This window comes from Podarcis pityusensis (assembly GCF_964106645.2).
Source record: "Podarcis pityusensis genome assembly, chromosome: 16".
NCBI classification, from domain to species: domain Eukaryota; kingdom Metazoa; phylum Chordata; class Lepidosauria; order Squamata; family Lacertidae; genus Podarcis; species Podarcis pityusensis.
In genome coordinates, this window is record NC_138041.1 from 10,749,698 (window position 1) to 10,770,085 (window position 20,388).

General features: G+C 46.9%; 1 protein-coding gene and 1 long non-coding RNA gene across 2 annotated transcripts in view; both read left to right on the plus strand.

Annotated features, from left to right (window-relative positions):
• CNIH2 (cornichon family AMPA receptor auxiliary protein 2) overlaps positions 1 to 20,388 on the plus strand; it is a 48,481-nt gene that overhangs the window by 14,388 nt on the left and 13,705 nt on the right. The window contains exon 2 of the mRNA XM_080984906.1: positions 17,254 to 17,322. Coding sequence (XP_080841032.1) covers positions 17,254 to 17,322 — 69 coding nt within the window. The remainder of the gene's footprint in view (positions 1 to 17,253; positions 17,323 to 20,388) is intronic.
• Positions 11,775 to 13,487, plus strand: LOC308465201. Its single transcript, XR_013980346.1, has 2 exons — positions 11,775 to 12,108; positions 13,078 to 13,487. It is a non-coding gene; the product is annotated as an uncharacterized lncRNA (long non-coding RNA).

Below are 20,388 nucleotides of genomic sequence, written 5' to 3' on the forward strand. Positions count from 1 at the left end.
GAATGGGGAATAGGAGGTTCTTTTGAGCCGCGCGGTTTATCTGTCTTTATTGCCGAGGCTTTATAAATAAAGACTATTACAAAACAACATTTCTCCCTGTGGAGGTTTTGGGTGTCTGTGAGTATTTCGGTTTAAAATCAGTGTCTAGCCTGTAACTTTCTGCACCGCAAATGTTCTGCAGGTTGTGTTTTTTTGCCCCACTTTTGTTGTGTGGTAGTAGCCTCTCTAGACAACAGTGTTGTGGTAGTGTTGAGGAACTGCCACAGAACAACAGATGGAATAAATCAACCACTAGTGTGGTGGTGTTGTTGTGTCAAGGACATGCTGCAGAATTAAGGTAAAGGGACCCCTGACCATTAGGTCCAGTTGTGGCCGACTCTGGGGTTGCGGCGCTCATCTCGGCCGAGGGAGCCAGTGTACAGCTTCCGGGTCATGTGGCCAGCATGACTAAGCCGCTTCTGGCAAACCAGAGCAGCGGACGGAAACGCCGTTTACCTTCCCACCAGAGTGGTACCTATTTATCTACTTGCACTTTGACGTGCTTTTGAACTGCTAGGTTGGCAGGAGCAGGGGCTGAGCAACAGGAGCTCACCCCGTCACGGGGATTCGAACCGTCGACCTTCCGATCGGCAAGTCCTAGGCTCTGTGGTTTAACCCACAGCGCCACCCGCGTCCCTTGCTGCAGAATTATACCCACAATAAAACCCCAGCGTGGAGGGGCCCTCTGTCAGAACTGATAGTACACGGCAGAGAGGGGGCTCTCGGAGGTTTGGGGTGGGTGGCGTGGCCTGGCAGGGGCTGCCACAGAGAACAGCCCTCTAAGCTGTGCGATTCCCTCGCCTGGCACCCTCACAGTACAAATTTGGGTGAATGCTGAAGACGGATCTCTGTTCTCAGGACCCACCCTGCTCCAGCGACTGCCAACTGTTCTTGTTTTTGAAATAACCTTTATTAAATAATAATAATTGTTGCATGTTGAACAGGGGAAAAAATGACAAGCTAAGGAGGTTTCTGCCCCAAAATTAAACAGTATATAAATTTTACGAAATACATAAACACCCCACTCTTTCCCACCCTCCCCAGCCTGAAGACATTGCTCAGCTGTAAAGAGAAATACCAATAGTTTACAAAGGAATGGGCATGCAAAGGATCCAAAAGTTGTTAATATTGATACAAAGGAAAATATTAGCACAACCATATATTACGGAATGAGGCAGGTACAGTTTGTCTTGTAGCGTCTCTATGGGTGTTAAATAAATGGGCAGTCCCTCAGGGGTTTCTAGCTACACAAAGTTTTTTGCATCAGTTTTTCAGGAAGTGCTATGTCCCAAATGACATTATACCATTTTTTGTACTTTTTGTACATTTAAACCCTTTGCGTCTTTCCAATTCCTTGCTGTTGATACTATTCTTGCTGCCACTAAGAAGTCACCAATTAAATGTTTATATAACCTTTTGGTTGCCTCCTCTGTCATTTGTTTTGGCTGTTTTTAATAGTGAATCTTAAATTGTTTGTTAACCTGCCCTGGGACCTGCTAGAGAAGGGCAGGCAATAAATTTATGATTGATAACAATTCTGAGCTAGGTGAAGCCGTAGCCTGGTCTCCCAAGGCAGCTTCTGATCGTTCTCCCATTCCGGTAACAGATGGGGGAGCTGTCCATAGTCCTGAATGTTCAGAGGCAGCCGGAGCTCAAGTGATTGCCTGCTCTTAGTTCATCCTCCGATGGAGGTAGAAGACTACAACATAAAATCAGTGGGTGGTATCCAGCTAAATTCTGCTCAGAGTAGACCCCTTGGAAGTAATGCACCTAAGTCAGTCATCTTGATTAATTTCAGTGGGTATACTCTGAGTAGGGCTAACATTGGATACAACCCATTTAATCTGAACATAGAATTGTAGAATTGGAAGGGGTTATTTATTTATTCGTTATTTATTTAATTTACATACCACCCTATGGATCTCATGGAGGTCATCTAGTCCAACCCCCTGAAATGCAGGAATCTTTTTGCCCAACGTGGGGCTCGAACCCAAGATCCTGAGATTCAGATTCTCGTGCTCAACGGACTGAACTATTTAGCAGGTAAAGATAAAGGAACCCCTGACCATTAGGTCCAGTCGCAGACGACTCTGGGGTTGCGGCGCTCATCTCGCTTTATTGGCCGAGGGAGCCGGCGTACAGCGTCCGGGTCATGTGGCCAGCATGACAAAGCCGCTTCTGGCGAACCAGAGCAGCGCACGGAAACGCTGTTTACCTTCCCGCCGGAGTGGTACCTATTTATCTACTTCCACTTTGACGTGCTTTCGAACTGCTAGGTTGGCAGGAGCAGGGAACGAGCAACGGGAGCTCACCCCGTCACGGGGATTCGAACCGCCGACCTTCCGATCGGCAAGCCCTAGGCTCTGTGGTTTAACCCACAGCGCCACCCACGTCCCTGATTTAGCATGTAGTCAGTGTTAAAATGGGCCAGTGACTACATAATGATTTGTCTGGGGTTGACTGATGCCCTGCTTTCCCTGGAGTCCCGGGGGGGGGGGGGAGAGAGAGCTTCCTTTTGGCATCCTGTTCTGATTTCTGGATGCACCAGAGCTATTCCTTTTGGTGGGATCAGCATTTCTTTGCTGACTTCCGCTGTCTGCTTGTCTCAGACCATCATTTGTCTGTCTGGGTTTCTTGGTTTGCTGCATTTCTGTCTTCTCCCCCCTCCAATAATGTCGGTGACACTGTGTGTGATGGCGAAGGGGGCTCCTATCAAATTATCCTGACAACAACCTGTGAGGTAGGCTTCAGTGGGGAGAAAGCAATTCGGCCAAAGCGCTGGTGAGCTTTTGTCCCTGAGCAGGGATTTAGATTTGCATCCTCTGGGTTGTCTCCAACTGAGTTCTACTTGGGAGTAGACCCATTGAAATTAATGGACATAACTTAGCCTTGTTTATTAATTTCAATAGGTCTACTTTGAGTACGAGTTAGACTGGATACGGCCTTCTGTGCCCAAACCTGCTAAACTGTGTTCACTGGAGAACCTGTTATAATCTGTAGCTTATATATTTTTTATGCAAGAGCTAATTTATTTTATTGGATTGATTGGTTTGTCTTTCAAAGCGTACATCCTGCCTTTTTGCACCAGGTGGACTCAGAGTGGCTCACCGTGTAAACACCTTAACGGGGTATGAGAAATAAAGAATTACCTCCTGCTTTTCCTTTACAGCCGTGGTCCCTGCTTTTATCCCACAACAACCCTGTGAGGTAGGCTAGGCTGAGCAATAGTAACTGGCCCAAGGCCACCAGCTTTGTGACTGCCTATTTGAACCGAGTGATTGCATCCAGTCCTGTGTGTACCAGTTTCCCTGTCCTGCAACAGGAGTTCCTCTCCCCACACACTGTCAAGAGCTGCACCCAGGATCCTCCAGCCGCTCTGGAGCAGGTCTTGAGGGGAGGGAATGTTCAGGGGAGAGGAAGGGAGGTTTATGTTGCACAAGCAGAGGTCTGAGAGTGGATTTAGGCAGAAGGAATGAAAGGGAAATGTGTGTGAGAGAGAGGAATGTGTTTGTGCGATATGATGCGCCTGGTCTCTCCTCACACCTAACACTTCTTTTCCCCATCCAAATCCATAACTGTGTTTTCTCTCTCACACATATTTGCAGTCAACACCCTCCTATTCAAAGTTTCCTCGCTGTGCGTCTCTGTCTCTCATACACACACACACACTCTGGACGCTCGCACGGGTTGTGATTCAGCGCTTCTGCACATGCCCAAGCGCCAAAACCCGGAAGTAACCCGTTCTGGTACTTCCAGGTTTGACGCGGTGCGCAACCTGAAATTGTGCAACCCGAAGCTTCTGCAACCCGAGGTATGACTCTGTGTGTGTGTGTGTGTGTGTGTGTGTGTACACACACACACACACACACACACACACACCCCATATTTTTCTCTGTATAAGACAAGGTTATATTCTTAAAAAATTATGCTAAAAATTTGGGATCATCTTATACACGGATAGTGGAGAGGTGGGATGGGCGATTGGTGGCTGCTGTGAGCAGGAGATTGTCAACACTGTTTTTGCAGGCAATTGGCGGGTACGTCAAGATCCGGTTGCTGCTGCAATCGATTGTGCGATTGGCTGTGGCGATCCTGCTGGTGTCTCCTCAAAAAAAGCTCAACAAGTCTGGACAATCCCCCCCCCCCCCCATTTTCTCAAATTGGAGTCCCAAAAAGAGGGGGCATCTTTTGGGGCATGTTATACACGAAAAAATATGGTGTGTGTGTGTGTGTGTGTGTATGTATGCATACAGTTATTTCTTTCACTGAGAGACACACTACCGTCACTTCTTCAGATAGGTGCAGGGAAAGGCAGTGTGTGTGAACAGACACGGGTTGGGGTGAGAAAGAGGAAAAGAGAGGTGTGTGTGTGTGTGTAAGAATTATATGGGGTGCAAATGTGAAGGAAAAGGAGGAGAACAGGAGGCCAGGGCACCTCCATTTTGGTGTGCCCGGTCCCACTTGTGTAAAAACAGTTGGAGTAGCTCATTTGGCAGAGCATGAGACTGAAGGGTTTGGGTCCCAACTTGGGCAAAAGATTCCTGCCTCTCTGTAGGGTTGGGCTCCACAATTCTGTGTGAGAACGTGAGGAGACAGTGTTGTGGCTGGCGAGGAGGGAGCTGTCTGAGAGAAAATGGTGCGAGTGAATCACAGAAATGGCGAGTGTGCCGGGAAACTCTGAATCCGACGCTCCAACCATTGCCCCACGCTGCTCCTTCTCGCCGGAGTGCAGAGAGCCGCTTAAAGGTTCTGCCAGCACCACCACTGCTCCTTTTTGATGCCTGCATGCCTGTGGGGAGGGGGCTCCCTCTGTCTCTTGAAAATTGTTTGTTAAAAATATTCCATTAAATTCAAAACCGAAAATGTCGTCTTATTAGAAGGTGTCGATGAAGTGAAGGCATCTTTAAGCATCTCATCGCTCCCAATTGATTTCTCCTTCTAAACTCTGCAGCTTAAGAAAACTTATCTCATTAAGAATAGTATACTATATCAAAAAATAAAAATAGAAAATAGTAAATAGGATCAAGAATGCATGGCAATAGCTCCAAAAGAAATTCTTCAGCTGATGAGGTCTTCCGGAAAATATTTTTCTTTTAGAAATAAATCCTTAAAAACAAAACAAAAAAACCTGCATCTAATATTACAGATGCAACGTGATTGTTCTTAAATTCCCCATATCAAAACGAATGATAGTGGAAATCTTATTAATAATCAGTATAAACCAAATATTTTTGGCACTGTTCTCCTGTGGCTGGAACTATACTTTTTTTTTTTTTTAGCTTTTGGAGTTTTTATTTTTATTTTTGTGGAGCTTTTGAGCAACCATAAAGCGTATTTACTTGTGGGGAGTGCCTTATCTCTGCGTTGCAGGGGGTTGGACTAGATGGCCCTTGCGTTCCCCTTCCAACTCTGCAATTCTACGATTCTATCCCGTACGTACTGATGTCATCACTTCAATCTGCAGACTTTGCCCTTCTTCAGGAGTCATGCAATGATCATTCCATGTTTATACGGAGTTTTTTCTTAAGTGTGGCCTGTCCTTTGGAACTCACTGCTGATTGACCCCATCTCCATTTAGACTTTTGTGGGAAATGTTTCTATTTCAGCAGAGTCTATCCAAACATGTGATTTGGTTACATCTGTTTTTCAATTTGTTTCAAATGTTTTGTTTTTTTAACAGTTTTTTTAAACATTTCAGTTATTTTATTTTATTGTTATTCTTTCTTTTTTTATCACTGCCCTATCATTAGGTGTGTTTGCCATCCTGGGCTCTTTTTGGGAGATAGGATAAATAAACAGATAGACAGATATTTTAAAAATAACTTATGAATAACATAAGAAGCATCGGATGTTAAGGGACCAGGATAGGAAATATACAAGAACACAACACAAAAGTTCTTTTTCCTTCAATGACAATAAGGCAAAAGAACTATGGGGTTGAATATTTTCTTGGAATTTATCGTTCTACAACATCAGAAAAATACTCCATCGCTCTCTAAACTTGTTTGGCTGTTGATCTTCCGACCTGTTTTCGTAGTGTGTCAATTTAGGTAGCTGTAGTCTGTATTTTTTTTTTTGAAAAACCAAATAATTTGGTGCCGTGTTCTCCACTCCTAAAGCTGGTCACACTACAGATCCCAGCAGCAATGATAAGAAGGATAACCATTTCCAAAACATCACCAAGGATTAAACCTTTTAGATAAACATATTTGGGTTTCGTGGCAATTTGGGGGTCAAAATTCAAGGTTCACCCAGAAACACAATTGGTTGTTCCCTGCCATAGAACATATTGACACACAATCTAATATTATGCAAATTGACATCCCTTCTGGCTTGTGGATTCTTTAATCCAGGGATGGAGAAATTTGGGGGAACCTTCAGAAGCTGTTGGACTTCAATGCCCATCACCCCCAGCCAGCACACCCAGTGGTCAGGGATGATGGGAGTTGGAGTCCCACACTCTCTGGGAGGGCCACAGGTTCCCTGATTTAATCTACCCTCCAGATTCTCACATTCCTCCGCACTCAATGCAAGGGGTGTGCATTGCGTACATCCTCCTCTTGCCGTTGCCTTTTAGACAAACACGTTTACTCAGACACAGCTATAGCCGTATTATACAGAGCCCCAGGCCATTGGCCCACCTATCTCAGTGTTGTCTACACTGACTGGCAGCAGCTAGTCAGGACTTCAGCCAGGGGACTCTCCGAACCCCCCCCCCCCGAGATGCTGGGGATTGAACCCGGAACTTCTACATGCAGGGCAGATGCTCAGCCACTGAGCTACAACCCTTCTTCTGTCTTCCTGCCATCCAAATACAGTGGTACCTTGGGTTAAGAACTTAATTCGTTCTGGAGGTCTGTTCTTAACCTGAAACTGTTCTTAACCTGAAGCACCACTTTAGCTAATGGGGCCTCCTGCTGCTGCTGCTGCTGCTGCTGCTGCTGCTGCTGCTGCTGTTCTCATCCTGAAGCAAAATTCTTAACCCGAGGTACTATTTCTGGGTTAGTGGAGTCTGTAACCTGAAGCGTCTGTAACCTGAAGCATCTGTAACCCGAGGTACCACTGTACATCTTTTTAACAGCAGCCCTGTCCCCAGGACTTTGACCACCTCATCCTCTTAAATTCCCTCCCCCCCCAACTACACAGCAAAAATCTTCCACTATTATTATTTTTTAAAAATAAGCCCACCCCAATCTCTTGCTTACCCTTATCTAGGGATTGGGGTGGGGTGGGGAATCTGATTCAGCTTGCATTTAGCAGGCGGTCCTTCCTAATTTCTGAAACAATAAACGAACCGGAGAACAGCCATCCTTTGGGATTTGCACATCTCCAAATTCTGCAGCTGTATGTCCTCCAGGCATGCGACGCGTACGAAAGCACACATATTAGGGTAACGTGTGCGTATAAATCCATACATTAATGAAAACGACATATAGAAAACAAGACTGTAGGTTGAAAGGCATGGCATAAATAAATAAATGCTCTAGAGACAGTTGCTTGCACAAATGTGTACATTAAGGCGTTGCAGAAATGTGCACACTGAGAGAAAATTCACACGGAAATGCTGGTGAATTTTCCCCTCCCTCCCCCAGTGCAAACTGATGTGGAAATGTGGAAAACCTAAGATTTGTGGGGGGTGGGACAAGATCCTGCATTTGACTTATTTGCTCTCCTTAATACTGTGTTTTTATATCGTTTTCTTTCAAGGTCTAGGTTGGTGACCTCAGGAATCTCGCCCTCCTCTCCCTGCCCTGCCCTGTCCTGTCCCCCGGGCATATTTTGGGGTATTTGGTGGCCAGTGAAGGAAGCAGAGGTGATTAGGAAGCTGGGAGAGGAGGTTGGAGTAGGAAGCGAGGAACCCAGGGCCATGGAATGTTCTCCTGTTCCGAACGGAGGAGAACGCAGCGTGCGAGTGTCGCTAGGCAACCCACTACAGGCGCCTGTAGCGCACGGTGTGCCTTTGACAGGTGACGAGTGCCGGTTCAGTCGTGGCTGTCAGAGGAACGGAAAAGGGAAGAGGGAGACCTTAGTGAAGCAGGGAGGCGTTCTCTCTCCTCGGCCCGTAGGTGTGCGGGGAACACTGTTGGCCAGAGCTTAGGACATCAGCAGGACTGTGGAAAACCACTGCAAAGGGGAATGGCCTATTCAGATGGTCCCTCCAGACTGGCGGTGGGTTATGTGTGTGTATTCTGCAACAATGCAATTGGCATACTCATAATGCAATAGGGGAGCCAGTGTGGTGTAGTGGTTAAGAGTCTCGTAATCTGGTGAACCGGGTTCGCGTCTCCGCTCCTCCACATGCAGCTGCTGGGTGACCTTGGGCTAGTCACACTTCTCTGAAGTCTCTCAGCCCCACTCACCTCACAGAGTGTTTGTTGTGGGGGAGGAAGGGAAAGGAGAATGTTAGCCGCTTTGAGACTCCTTTGGGTAGTGATAAAGCGGATAACAAATCCAAACTCTTCTTCTTCTTCCTCTTCTAGGGGAGGATTTTTGCAGATTGTTCCATTTTATTGATGGTGTTTATATTGCTACTCTCCCCCCCCCCCAAAGGAGCTCAAGGTGGCGTAAGTGGTTCTCCCCCTCCTAGTTTGATCCACACAACGACCCTGTGAGGTAGGTTAGGCTGAGAGGCAGTGACTGGCCCAAGGCCACACCGGTGAACGTTGTGGATTTGAACCTTGGTCTCTCCCAGCTGCTAGACCGACACTCTATCCCAGGGGTCAGCAACCTTTTTCAGCCGTGGGCTGGTCCACCGTCCCTCAGACCATGCAGAGGGCTGGACTATATTTTGGAGAAAAAAAATGAACAAATTCCTATGCCCCACAAATAACCCAGAGATGCATTTTAAATAAAAGCACACATCCTACTTATGTAAAAACACGCTGATTCCCGGACCGTCTGCGGGCCAGATTTAGAAGGCAGTTGGGCCACATCCGGTCCACGGGCCTTAAGTTGCCTACCCCTGCTCTATCCACTATGCAGCCATTGGAGTTGTTCTGCGGTACTTCCCGCAATGTTAATTGCATTGCATCGGGCTGGACTAGATGACCCTTGGGGTCCCTTCCAACTCTACGGTTCTATGATTACCATCTGGAGGGAGCTCTCTTGCACTGCAGTGCAACGGAAGCAGGATAAAATAACAGCAGCAGCACCCCCAGAACATTTTGACTGCCTAAGGACTAGCGCTCAGATAGTTATTTGTGTGTTTCATCTTAAAAATTGCCTATTACATTTGATTGTAAGAAGAAGAAGAAACTTCAAAGTAGTTTACAAAAAGGATACAGAACAAATATATATAAATTCAATAAACAAACAATAATTATAATACCAATGAAATCACCAATGAAAACAACCATTTGAACATTCCAAAGATAATGGAAATCAACGATAAGAACCAGATTAAATTACATGCGACGTTCTATATGCCTCGGTAAATGGACCCCTGACCATTAGGTCCAGTCGTGGCCGACTCTGAGGTTGCGGCGCTCATCTCGCTTTATTGACTGAGGGAGCCGGCGTACAGCTTCCGGGTCATGTGGCCAGCATGACTAAGCCACTTCTGGCGAACAGAGCAGCGCAAAGAAACGCCGTTTACCTTCCCACTGGAGTGGTACCTATTTATCTACTTGCACTTTGACGTGCTTTCGAACTGCTAGGTTGGCAGGAGCTGGGACCGAGCAACGGGAGCTCACCCCGTCGTGGGGATTCGAACCGCCAACCTTCTGATCGGCAAGTCCTAGGCTCTGTGGTTTAACCCACAGCGCCACCCGTGCCCCTTATATGCCTAGGTAGGCTTGCCTTTAAAAAATGCCTTTGGTCGGGTCCGAAAGCAGTACAACGAAGCTGCCTTTCTAAATGTCAATAGGCAGGGAGTTCCAAAGTGTTGGGTGCTGCCACACGAGAAAAGATTGGCTTCTTATAAATGCAGAATGAATATTATGCAGCACCTGTAACAGGGCTAGTTCTTCAGAGTGGGCATATAAGGCGTAAAGGGGTTTATATGTTTGGGTAAGGCAAACTGAGTTAGCAATTGGTATGTATATATGAGAGTTAGTTAAAGCTTCCTGGCTGAACGCTGTTGTGGATGCTCAGGGCTGCCATCAAGGAGGGTATAGGTGAGGCACTTGTACTGGGCCTGGTCTCTGGAGAGTCCTGGCACCAGCACCACAGCACAGCTGCCCCACTTACTTGCAAATTGCATTAGCTGACCCAGCAGGAGGAATCCATTTAACGCACCCGGCAGCTGCAAGGACAAGTTTCAGAGCGAGGCGAAGCAGCCCTTGAAGGAGCTCAGGAGAGCCCCTCTCGGCCCAAACCCAACCCTCTCCACTCCAGAGAAAGATGGCAGGCCAGGCTTGTTCTCAGGAGGGGCCACTCTGCCCCACGGCTGCTGCCCCACTTAGTTGTGAGCTGCACGAGGCAAGCATGTCAATTCAGCTACAGTTAAGGAAGAGAGTTGGTTTGTGCACCTTTCTGTATGTGAGCAGCAAAAAACTGTATCATCATCCTCTATACAGCCACATTTGTTTGCATGTGGTATAATTTGTGTGTGTATGTGGGGGTGTTCAACAAAGTTTTATCCAGAGTAAACCTATTAAAGTTAATGGACCTATGTTAGCAGTGCCAGATTACCAAACAGACAGAGTAGGCACCGGCCTATGGGACTCCCGCCTTTTAGAGGCCCCGCCACAATGGATCAAAATAATACTGATTTGATCTTGAAAGAAAATCAAAAATGTACAGTGGTACCTCAGGTTACATACACTTCAGGCTACATACGCTTCAGGTTACAGACTCCGCTAACCCAGAAATAGTGCTTCAGGTTAAGAACTTTGCTTCAGGATGAGAACAGAAATCAGGCTTTGGCGGCGCGACAGCAGCAGGAGGCCCCATTAGCTAAAGTGGTGCTTCAGGTTAAGAACAGTTTCAGGTTAAGAATGGACCTCCGGAACAAATTAAGTACTTAACCTGAGGTACCACTGTATTAGGAGATAATTTGCAAAGGGCCCCCCGAGATTTCATCTGTCTAGGGGCCTCCTCAGGGTTTAATCTGGCACTGTACATTAGCCATCTCCATTACTTTCAACAGGTCTACTCTGGGTAGGACTAACATTGGATACAACCCGAATTCCCCCGCTAGTTATAGGAAAGAGCATAGGCTGTGACTTTATACCAAGCTGGACGATCCATACCTGTAGCTTAATATTGTCCAGTTTGCACCTATCACTAAACCATGGTTAATGTAAACCATGGTTAAAGGTGAGGCATCTGGCAGACGATTAACTAAACTTTGGTTCATTGTGTCACAGAATAGTTTAAAAACGACAACAACCAAGCCTTGAGAGAGGTCTGAACTTTTGCCTCCCTTTTCTCACAGCTCTGTAGATTTTGGGCACTGATGGCTCCTTAGCCATAGTTAAAGAGGTCAAGGTCTGTGATCCCACGTATTGCTAAGCCATGGTTAACCTTAAGTATGGTTGATAAGCCAACTAGAAAACCTCGGTTAACAAGCTGCTTTTAACCATAATTAATGAACCTTAGTTAAGATGGTGGGCTGGGTTCACACAGAACAATAAGCCATGGTTTCATAAATCACAGTTTAATAAACCATGGTTTAGCATTCTCCAGGGTACTTTTTCCAGGGTACTACTTTCTTGAGCCTACTGGAGATGCTTGGGATTGGGCAGGTGGTCTCCCGCTGAGCTACAGCTCCTTCAAGAAGACGGAGCTCACACAGGCAGCCCTCTCCCCAGGTTTTCATGTAGCCCTCATTCCATGTATAAATGTTTGATTCCATTGCCAGTGTTGGCTGGCGACCATTGGAACCTATAGGGCAAAATGCAGGGAGCCCAACAGCAGGTGGCACCAGAGCCAATGACAGGCAGAGCCGGCTAATTCTAGTTTTATCCCCATCCTCCTCCTCTTTAGGTTATTAAAAATAACCTAAAAGCTTTTGCTGGGCTCCTTTGCCCAGACTGCCAGGAGAACTCTCAAGGGGGCTGTCATAATTAACAGTTCAACACTGAGATTATGGAGGAGGAAGCTGACCAGCTGGGCCAACTCCTTAAAGTAAGTAAGTAAGAAGGCAGGCAGGTAGAGGCTGGCTGAGACCCCAAATGGGCCACTCTGCAAAGCACACAATGCCTTTACAAAGGATCAGAAGGCAAGTCCCTGCTCCTGAGGAGCTTACAATCAAAAATCTGATGACAACAGAGGGGAAAGGACGTGCATTTCTATTTATGTGGACTCTGGCAGAGTTCCAAGTGGAAGACTAAGCGGTTGGCCGTGCCAAACATTTCAAAGAACAATAATGAATTTTTAAGAGTGGTAAATGACGGATTAATGCAATGTGTGGTGTTGGGACCCTGTTCCCGTTCCCCAACCACTGGAACTCATTGTTCAGCAAGCCCTCTGGCTTCTGAGAGCACTGATGATGCAGGGTGACGTCTTCAATGTTACCTAGCGTTTTTTAAATTCAGATTCTCAAGAAGCTAATAGCTGTCTTGACTTTGTATACTCCCCCTCCCTTTCTAAAAGCCCTCTAAAGCTAAGGCCGCCATACATCTAGAATTCCCTGGACATAACTGGGATTTCAAAGGCGGAATTGACATCCGGGGGGGGGGGGATTTTCAAAAGGCTGCATTTTGCCCTAAAAATCGATATTTTTTTAGCTCAACAACTTTTGGGGTGTCCTGGTTTTTACTTTTTGAAATACGGCAACCCAGTCTTAAGCTAGCAGCCATCAGCAGCTTGCCTCTTGTGGCAATGAGTCCCAGGGGATGTTGCAATTGCGTAAGAACCTCAGCTCTCAGGGTGCTTTTTCTGTGGTGGGCAGAGACCCTCGATCGAAAGGCTCTGCCGCTCAGCTGGTGCTGATGGGGAGGAGACACCTAGCCCCGTGGGCGGCTTCGGCACATGCCAACCGAGCCCGGGGGGCTCTGAGCCAACATCCTCCCCCCCACTTCCCCATCCCCGCTCTGGAGACTTTGTCACTCTGAAGATCTGGGATGACTCACCCGGTTTGGCTGCTTCCTGTAGGCCTCCTTGTTCCTGAGAAGCTGCTTCGGGTAGGAGACCATATGGCGCTGAAGAGAGGAATGGAGGCACCAGGGGTCGGTACGTTAAGGGAACCTTCTGGGTAATTAAATCCGCCCCCTGAGCTCTGTGAAAGAGGCATGACGTCTGGAAATTTCCTCCGAGATGCTGGAAAAGAAACATCGGAGCAGAGGATCTTGTGATTTTGAAGGCCGGGGGAGTTACGCATAGTGGGAAGCGAGGGGTGAACTGGGCAACCAGAGAATCCTGGGTTATGGCAGCACAGATCAGAATGAGGCCTTCGGATGGAAAGAAAAAACTGCCCTCTTTCTCGGAGTTTGATTAAGACCTTTAGAGGCCCTAAGCACTGAGGAGATTATGGTGTCCCCCCCCCCAACCCAGATATAATTCAACCAATTCTAAACCATAAAACAACCTTTTTTTGTGATGAAGCAACATGAAACTTACAGGCATTCCCAAATTGAAATACAGTGGTACCTCTGGTTACGAACTTAATTCCTTCTGGAGGTCCGTTCTTAACCTGAAACCGTTCTTAACCTGAGGTACCACTTCAGCTAATGGGGCCTCCCGCTGCCACCGCGCTCATCCTGAGGTGAAGTTCTTAACCTGAAGTACTACTTCCAGGTTAGCAGAGTCTGTAACCCGAAGTGTTTGTAATCCGAGGTACCATTGTAACTCCTTTCTCAGTTTTCTGACTGCAAAATTCTAAATAAGTTTGAAGCTGACTCAAAGAAGCCCGTCTGCTTCATGCGAAGGAGGGACAGTGAATCAAGTGTGTCCTGGCACTTTGTTCTCCTCTGAGGGTTTTTCATATATGAATATTGATAGCTAGGTAGAGATATATAATTAGAATCAGTTGGAATATAATTAGTTGGAAGGGACTACAAGGGTCATGTAGTCCAATTCGCTGCAATGCAGGAATATTTTGCCTAACGGGCTCAGGCCCACGGCCCTGAGATGAAGAGACTTCTGCTCTTCTGGCTGAGCTAAGGGCATGGTGCGACTGGACCTAAGGTTAGGGTCCCTTTACCTTTACCTTTGGACCACTATGGCTGGGGGCATCCTCTTCCCAGGCCCCTGTGGGGCAGTGTGAGGAGGCAGCTCTCTTTGGGGTGGGGTGGGGGGCAGCTCAGAGACTATGGATGGTAGCAGTGACTGCCCAGAGGACATCCAGGGAGAGGAGGCTGAGGAAACTCTCCACAAGGGAAGGGGGTTCGAAAAAGGGCGAGAGGCTGCCAGCTCTGCACGCAAGGGGTGTCATAACTGGGCTCTGAACCCCACAGGGGTGCCGCAGCAAAAATGTAGTTGGTTGAGGGAGCCGTGGACTCAAATAGGTTGAAAATCTCTGTCCTAGTTTAGGTGGGAAGAAGTACAGTGGTACCTTGGGTTAAGAACTTAATTCGTTATGGAGGTCTGTTCTTAACCTGAAACTGTTCTTAACCTGAGATACCACTTTAGCTAATGGGGCCTCCCGCTGCTGTGCCGCCGCCACATGATTTCTGTTCTCATCCTGAAGCAAAGTTCTTAACCCAAGGTACTATTTCTGGGTTAGCGGAGTCTGTAACCTGAAGCGTCTATAACCCGAGGTACCACTGTAATTTTTAAAAAGCAGGAAAATGGGGAAGAGTGCAGAGTGTAAGGAAGTCTGGAAATTTGAGAGACGCAATTTAATGTTATTTATTTTTTAATTAAAAGAATGGTGCTGATTAAAAACAAGACCACAGCTATTTTATCTGTAGAAAACAATGTGCAAATCATATATGCATCTTATTGACTATTGACGTTTCCCTATAGGTACATGCTGGACGTGAAAATTACAAATGTGCTGTTAATGTGTGACAATCTACCTGTGGGTTGCATGTTCAAGTGTTGATATTTTTATGACCTATTCTTAAACTTTTTTTATTTTCTTTTTTACTGAATCTCCACCCAGCCCCCTATAAGAGTTGTGAACAATTGTGCAGAAAAACACAGTCATTAGAAAGTAATAAATAGAAATTTCCAAAACAACTACAGTGTGTGGTGTGTGATTATGGACGCAGATTTTAACAGAGTGCTTTTTAGAGGCGAGATTAACACGGTCACATCGGAAGCCTCCACCCTTTGATCTGGCCCTAGCTGATTCATGTGTGCTTCAGAGTTTGCAAATGACTGAGTAGAAACTAATCTGTCTTTGATGAGGGTGGGGAGTTACATTGGTGGACTTTTGGATTTCAAATTTCAATGGCGTCCTATGTGATACCAAAATTTGGTGCTCCCGCACCTCTTGCCTTCCGTTCTACATCACTGCTGCAGCATCCTCTCGGCTCAGCAACCCATGCAGGCGAACAGGTCGTGCTCCCCTAAATCTCCCTTTGATCTTTTTCAATCTGGGGACTGGATCCCACTTCTGGGCCACTTTCCTGGGGCCAAAAGCTAGTGATGGAAAGAGTCAGAGAAAAAGCAGGCGGAGCAATGGAAGCAAATTTCCCCTTTGGCTGATAACAACAATGACATCAACAACATCATCAACAACAACAACAATAACAACATTTCTATACCACCCTTCATCCGAGGATCACTGGGCAGTTTACAATATAAAAAGACAAAAATGCACAACATAGTAACAAACAAAAACAGTAACACCGCCCCCCCCCCCAGTATAAAAACCCATAGAATGTTTAAGTAGCCAAAGGTCTGGGAGAAGAGTATATGTAACGAAGGTGCCAGGTGAGCCTCCCTGGGGAGAAATTCCTCAAGCAGGGAGCCACTGGAGAAAAGGCCCCGTTCTCGTGTTGCCACCCTCTCGCAGAGGCTAGTTTCTGCGCACATGCACACACAGCCCCTTCTGTCCTCCATTCAAGCAAGCAAGAGGCATGATCAGAGTTGAAGGACACATTCCAGCCAGGCAAAAAACACCCGAGGGTGAAAAGCAAGACCGGACAGGGGTTGTGGCCTGGAGAGAGTCCCAAGGGCCTGATAGAAAGGTCTAGAGGGCCACATTTAGGCCACACCCCTGGTCTATGACACAGATGTTAATGTTACCTTATTAATTATATATTTATTTAACAAAATTTGCAGCCCGCTTTATCTGTAAACAATAAAATGTTTAAGCCGTTTGCAAAGAATGTAACATACATATTAAAATTGTTAGTAAAAAAAGTGATGTTAAAAACAAGTTGATTTTTAAAACAATGATAATGTTATGGGCATTTCAGGTTCATGCACATTTCTTGCAGCTGAATGTCCAGTTGGCCGTTGTGGTTGTTTTTAAAATGTAACATCCAAAATGCAACTATTTATTATCTACCTTTCTGTATTGCTCAGGAGGCAATGGGCGGTTCACAAGCTCATAAAATTTATTTATTAATGTATTTATTTCACGTGATTTATCTACCGCTTGGTTGCAGTAAAACCTCAAAGCAGTTTACCAGAAGAATAAAACAATAAAATCATCAGTAAAAAACATTTGTCTAACACATTCAAATAATAATGTCAGTTAACGATAAGCTAAAATCCAGATTTAAAGCACATCAGTTTTCTACAAGTCTGGAGAGGGTTGCCAAAACAAAAATGTTTTAAGCAAGCACTGAATAGAGTACAGCAAAGGTGCCTGCCTCTTGTCAATAGGCCGGGAGTTCCGAAGTTTTGGGTGCTGCCACGCTAGAAAAGATGGAATTCTTATCAATGCAGAACAAGTATTTTGCAACACCTGGAACAGTGCTAATTCCGCAAAATGCCAGAGATGAAGAATAAAAATAAATAAAGAGAGTGAAATCTGTGGCAGATGAATGCATCTGGAGTATAAAGCCACTGGCAAGTGCAAAACTGTAAAAAAAAGCGCCACATTTGTTTTATTTTCAAAAGAGAAGGACTGAGCAGGTTCCCAGCCTCCAGATGTGTAACTGCTGGGAGCTGCATCCTTCCTTCTTTGCTCCTCCATCTCCTCTTTTCCCTCGTATTGAAAAACTCCCTTGCGCAAGGAAACAGCGGAAGAAAAGCAGAGCCCTGGATATAAGCGAAGCCATTCAATAAACGACAGGAATGTATCCTTGATTTACATAAACACCTGCGTTGGTGCTTGCTGATGCTACAGTTTGATGTTTGCATCTCATGGCTTGACAGGTCCTCTCAATAATTTCTCTCTCTCTCTCTCTCTCCCCCCCGCCCCCTGTTTAGATAATTGCCTTTGACGAATTGCACATGGACTTCAAGAACCCCATCGACCAGGGCAACCCAGCCAGGGCAGTAAGTCTATACATGTCGTGTCAGAGGTGTCTCTGTGTCCCATTCATTCGCCTTTCCCTGCCTCCAGTCCCATCCTTCGGCAGTCTTCCTCTTTCCCTTGTTGTGCAGACCCAGACCTGGTTTACATTCAGAAACCAGCGAAATGCAAGGCATTGTGACGGGCAGGAAGCATCTGCAGGGGAAGCAGGGGGCGGTGCCTCTCTAGGAGTGTCCTTTCCGGCATCTCAGTGGTAAAGCCTGGCATTCAGAAGGTCCCAAGCTTACTCGTCGGTCTCTCTACTTCAAATTTATTGTGATTTATTTTCACTTTTTATATCCCACCTTCCCTCCACGGACCTCAGGATGGCGTACTCACTTTCTCTGTGTTATCCTCACAGCCACCTTGTGAGCTTTGTGGTTGAACGGAGGATTCGAACTCAGGTTCTAAGAGACTGAAGAAAAAGGTTGCAATTTGGGGTTTTAAACTGTGGGGGTAGGACAAGACTGTCTTTCATTTGAAGCGACAGATGAAGATACAGGGAGGAGCCTGGAATATCCTCTGAGGGAAATAATCGCACAGAGAGTCACATGTGTTGTCCTGCCCACTTTCCTCACTGGCTATGGCTGCCATTGCCATGTGGCCCCTAGTCTGGATGTCCCCGAGGGGAATCTGGGACCTTTTGCGGTTAGGAAAGTGACAGGGGAAAGTGTTGTGTAATGATTAGAGCATTGGGAGAGACAGTGGTTCAGATCCCCTCTCATTCATGAAACCGCACAGGGTGGTTGTGAGGACAATAAGTGAAAGTAGATAAGAGTTGTGGGAAATAAATGTAATAAATAAGTAAAAGCAAATCCACTGGAAAGTTTGGGGACGAGTGGAGGCAGTAGGATAGCCATCTTTGAATACCTGGAGGGCTACCTCATAGAAAGGGAACAAGCTTGCTTTTCTGCTGCCCTGGAGGTAAAGGTAAAGGGACCGACTCTGGGGTTGCGCCACTCATCGTACAGCTTCCAGGTCATGTGGCCAGCATGACAAAGCCGCTTCTGGCGAACCAGAGCAGCGCATGGAAACACCGTTTACCTTCCCGCCAGAGTGGTACCTATTGATCTACTTGCACTTTGACGTGCTTTCGAACTGCTAGGTTGGCAGGAGCAGGGACCGAGCAATGGGAGCTCACCCCATCGCGGGGATTCAAACCGCTGACCTTCTGATCAGCAAGTCCTAGGCTCTGTGGTTTAACCCACAGCGCCACCCGCGTCCCACTGCCCCAGAGGGGAGGATTCAAATTGCAGGAAAGGAGATTCTGACTAAACGTTAGCAAGAACTTTCTGATGGTATGAGTTCTAAGGCAGTGGAACGGACTCCCCCAGGAGGCAGAAACCTTGATTGGAGGTTTCTGAGCAGAGGTTGGACGGCCACCACCAGGGGTCCTTTAGCTGTGATTTCTGTATTGCAGGGGACTAGACAACTGATCCTTGGGTCCTTTCCCACCTTATAGTTCTATGATTCTGTATCTTGGTGGATGGATAGGAAAGCTGAGATGCCTGGAAAAGGCCCCAGATTCAGCCCCTGGCATCTCCTAGCAGGGCTGGGGGAGACCAGCCATCTGCCATGGATGCTTTAGTTTAGATTTCTGCATTGCGGGGAGTTGGACTAGATTGCCCTCTAGGGTCCCTCACAACCCTGCAATTCTATGATTCTATGACCTCCTGTCTGAAACGCTCAAATAAATAATAGGAAAGGCCACCGTGAAGCAAAAAATAGCAGCTGTGCAGTTTAAAGCATCATCAAATCACCTCCTCCCCGCAAGGATATATTTGTTCGATAACCCCCACCCTCCAATCTGGGTCTGTAGGGTGAACTCTCAGAGCAGAGACATTGGACCCTCCGGAGAAGGAGGCAGCGGAGGGGGAAGATGGGGTGGGTGGGTGGTGAGGAAAGAGCTGTTTTTGAAAGCTGGCAGGGCTGTTGTACTGCAATTGGGAGGATAAAAGGTGGCTTTCATCCGCCGCTGAAAGAGCACAAAGGAATGGCAGGAGTCGGGAACATTCAGCCATAGGAAACCCTTTGAAATCCCGCCCTGAAAGTGTCGCTCAGCAGCCTCCCCGCAGAAGCAGGGGGAAGCCGCTGCCCCCTCCCCAGCGCTGCGCTGCCTCCCCCGCTCGCGCTGCCGCAGACAGGCTGGCGGATGTGCCGGCGCTGTTCATTCAGAGATAAATATCAGAAGAGGGAAGATATCAGGAGGTTCTCAGACCAAAGGCCCGTCCAGTCTAGGATCTCGTGTCCCCCAACCAGATGTGGATGGGAGTCGGACAAGCGGGACATTGGCATGGCAGCAACAGATCTGGCTCCATCTGCACTCTCCATCTAAAGCAGCGTCACACCACTTTAAACAGCCCCAGAGGATCCTGGGAAGTGTTGTTTGTCAAAAGTGCTGAGAGTCGTTAGGAGCAGACGCTTCCTCCCCTCGCAGAGCTACAGTTCCCAGAGTCCCCTGGGAAAAGGGCTTAGTTTTTAAACCACTGTGGAATACAATGGTACCTCAGGTTACATACGCTTCAGGTTACAGACTCCGCTAACCCAGAAATAGTACCTCGGGTTAAGAACTTTGCTTCAGGATGAGAACAGATATCGTTCTCTGGCGGCGCGGCAGCAGCAGGAGGCCCCATTAGCTAAAGTGGTGCTTCAGGTTAAGAACAGTTTCAGGTTAAGAACGGACCTCCGGAACGAATTAAGTACTTAACCTGAGGTACCACTGTATATAGCTCTGTGTGAGGGGAACAGGGGTCTCCTAACTACTCTCAGCAGCTTTAAAAGTCATGTTTCCCCCTCAGAGGATGCTGGGAACTGTAGTTCACGAAGAGTGTGGTTAGGAGGCCCCTGTTCCCCTCACAGAGCTACACATTCCACAGTGGTTTGAAAATGAAGCCTTCTTCCCAGGGAACTCTGGGAGTTGTAGCTCTGTGGGGTGAATTGGGCCCTCCCAACAACTCTCAGCGTGCTTCAGCTCCCATAATTCTTTGGGGGAAGCCATGATTGTTCTAGTGTTATGGTGCTTTTTTAAATGTATAGTGCCGGTGGAGGTA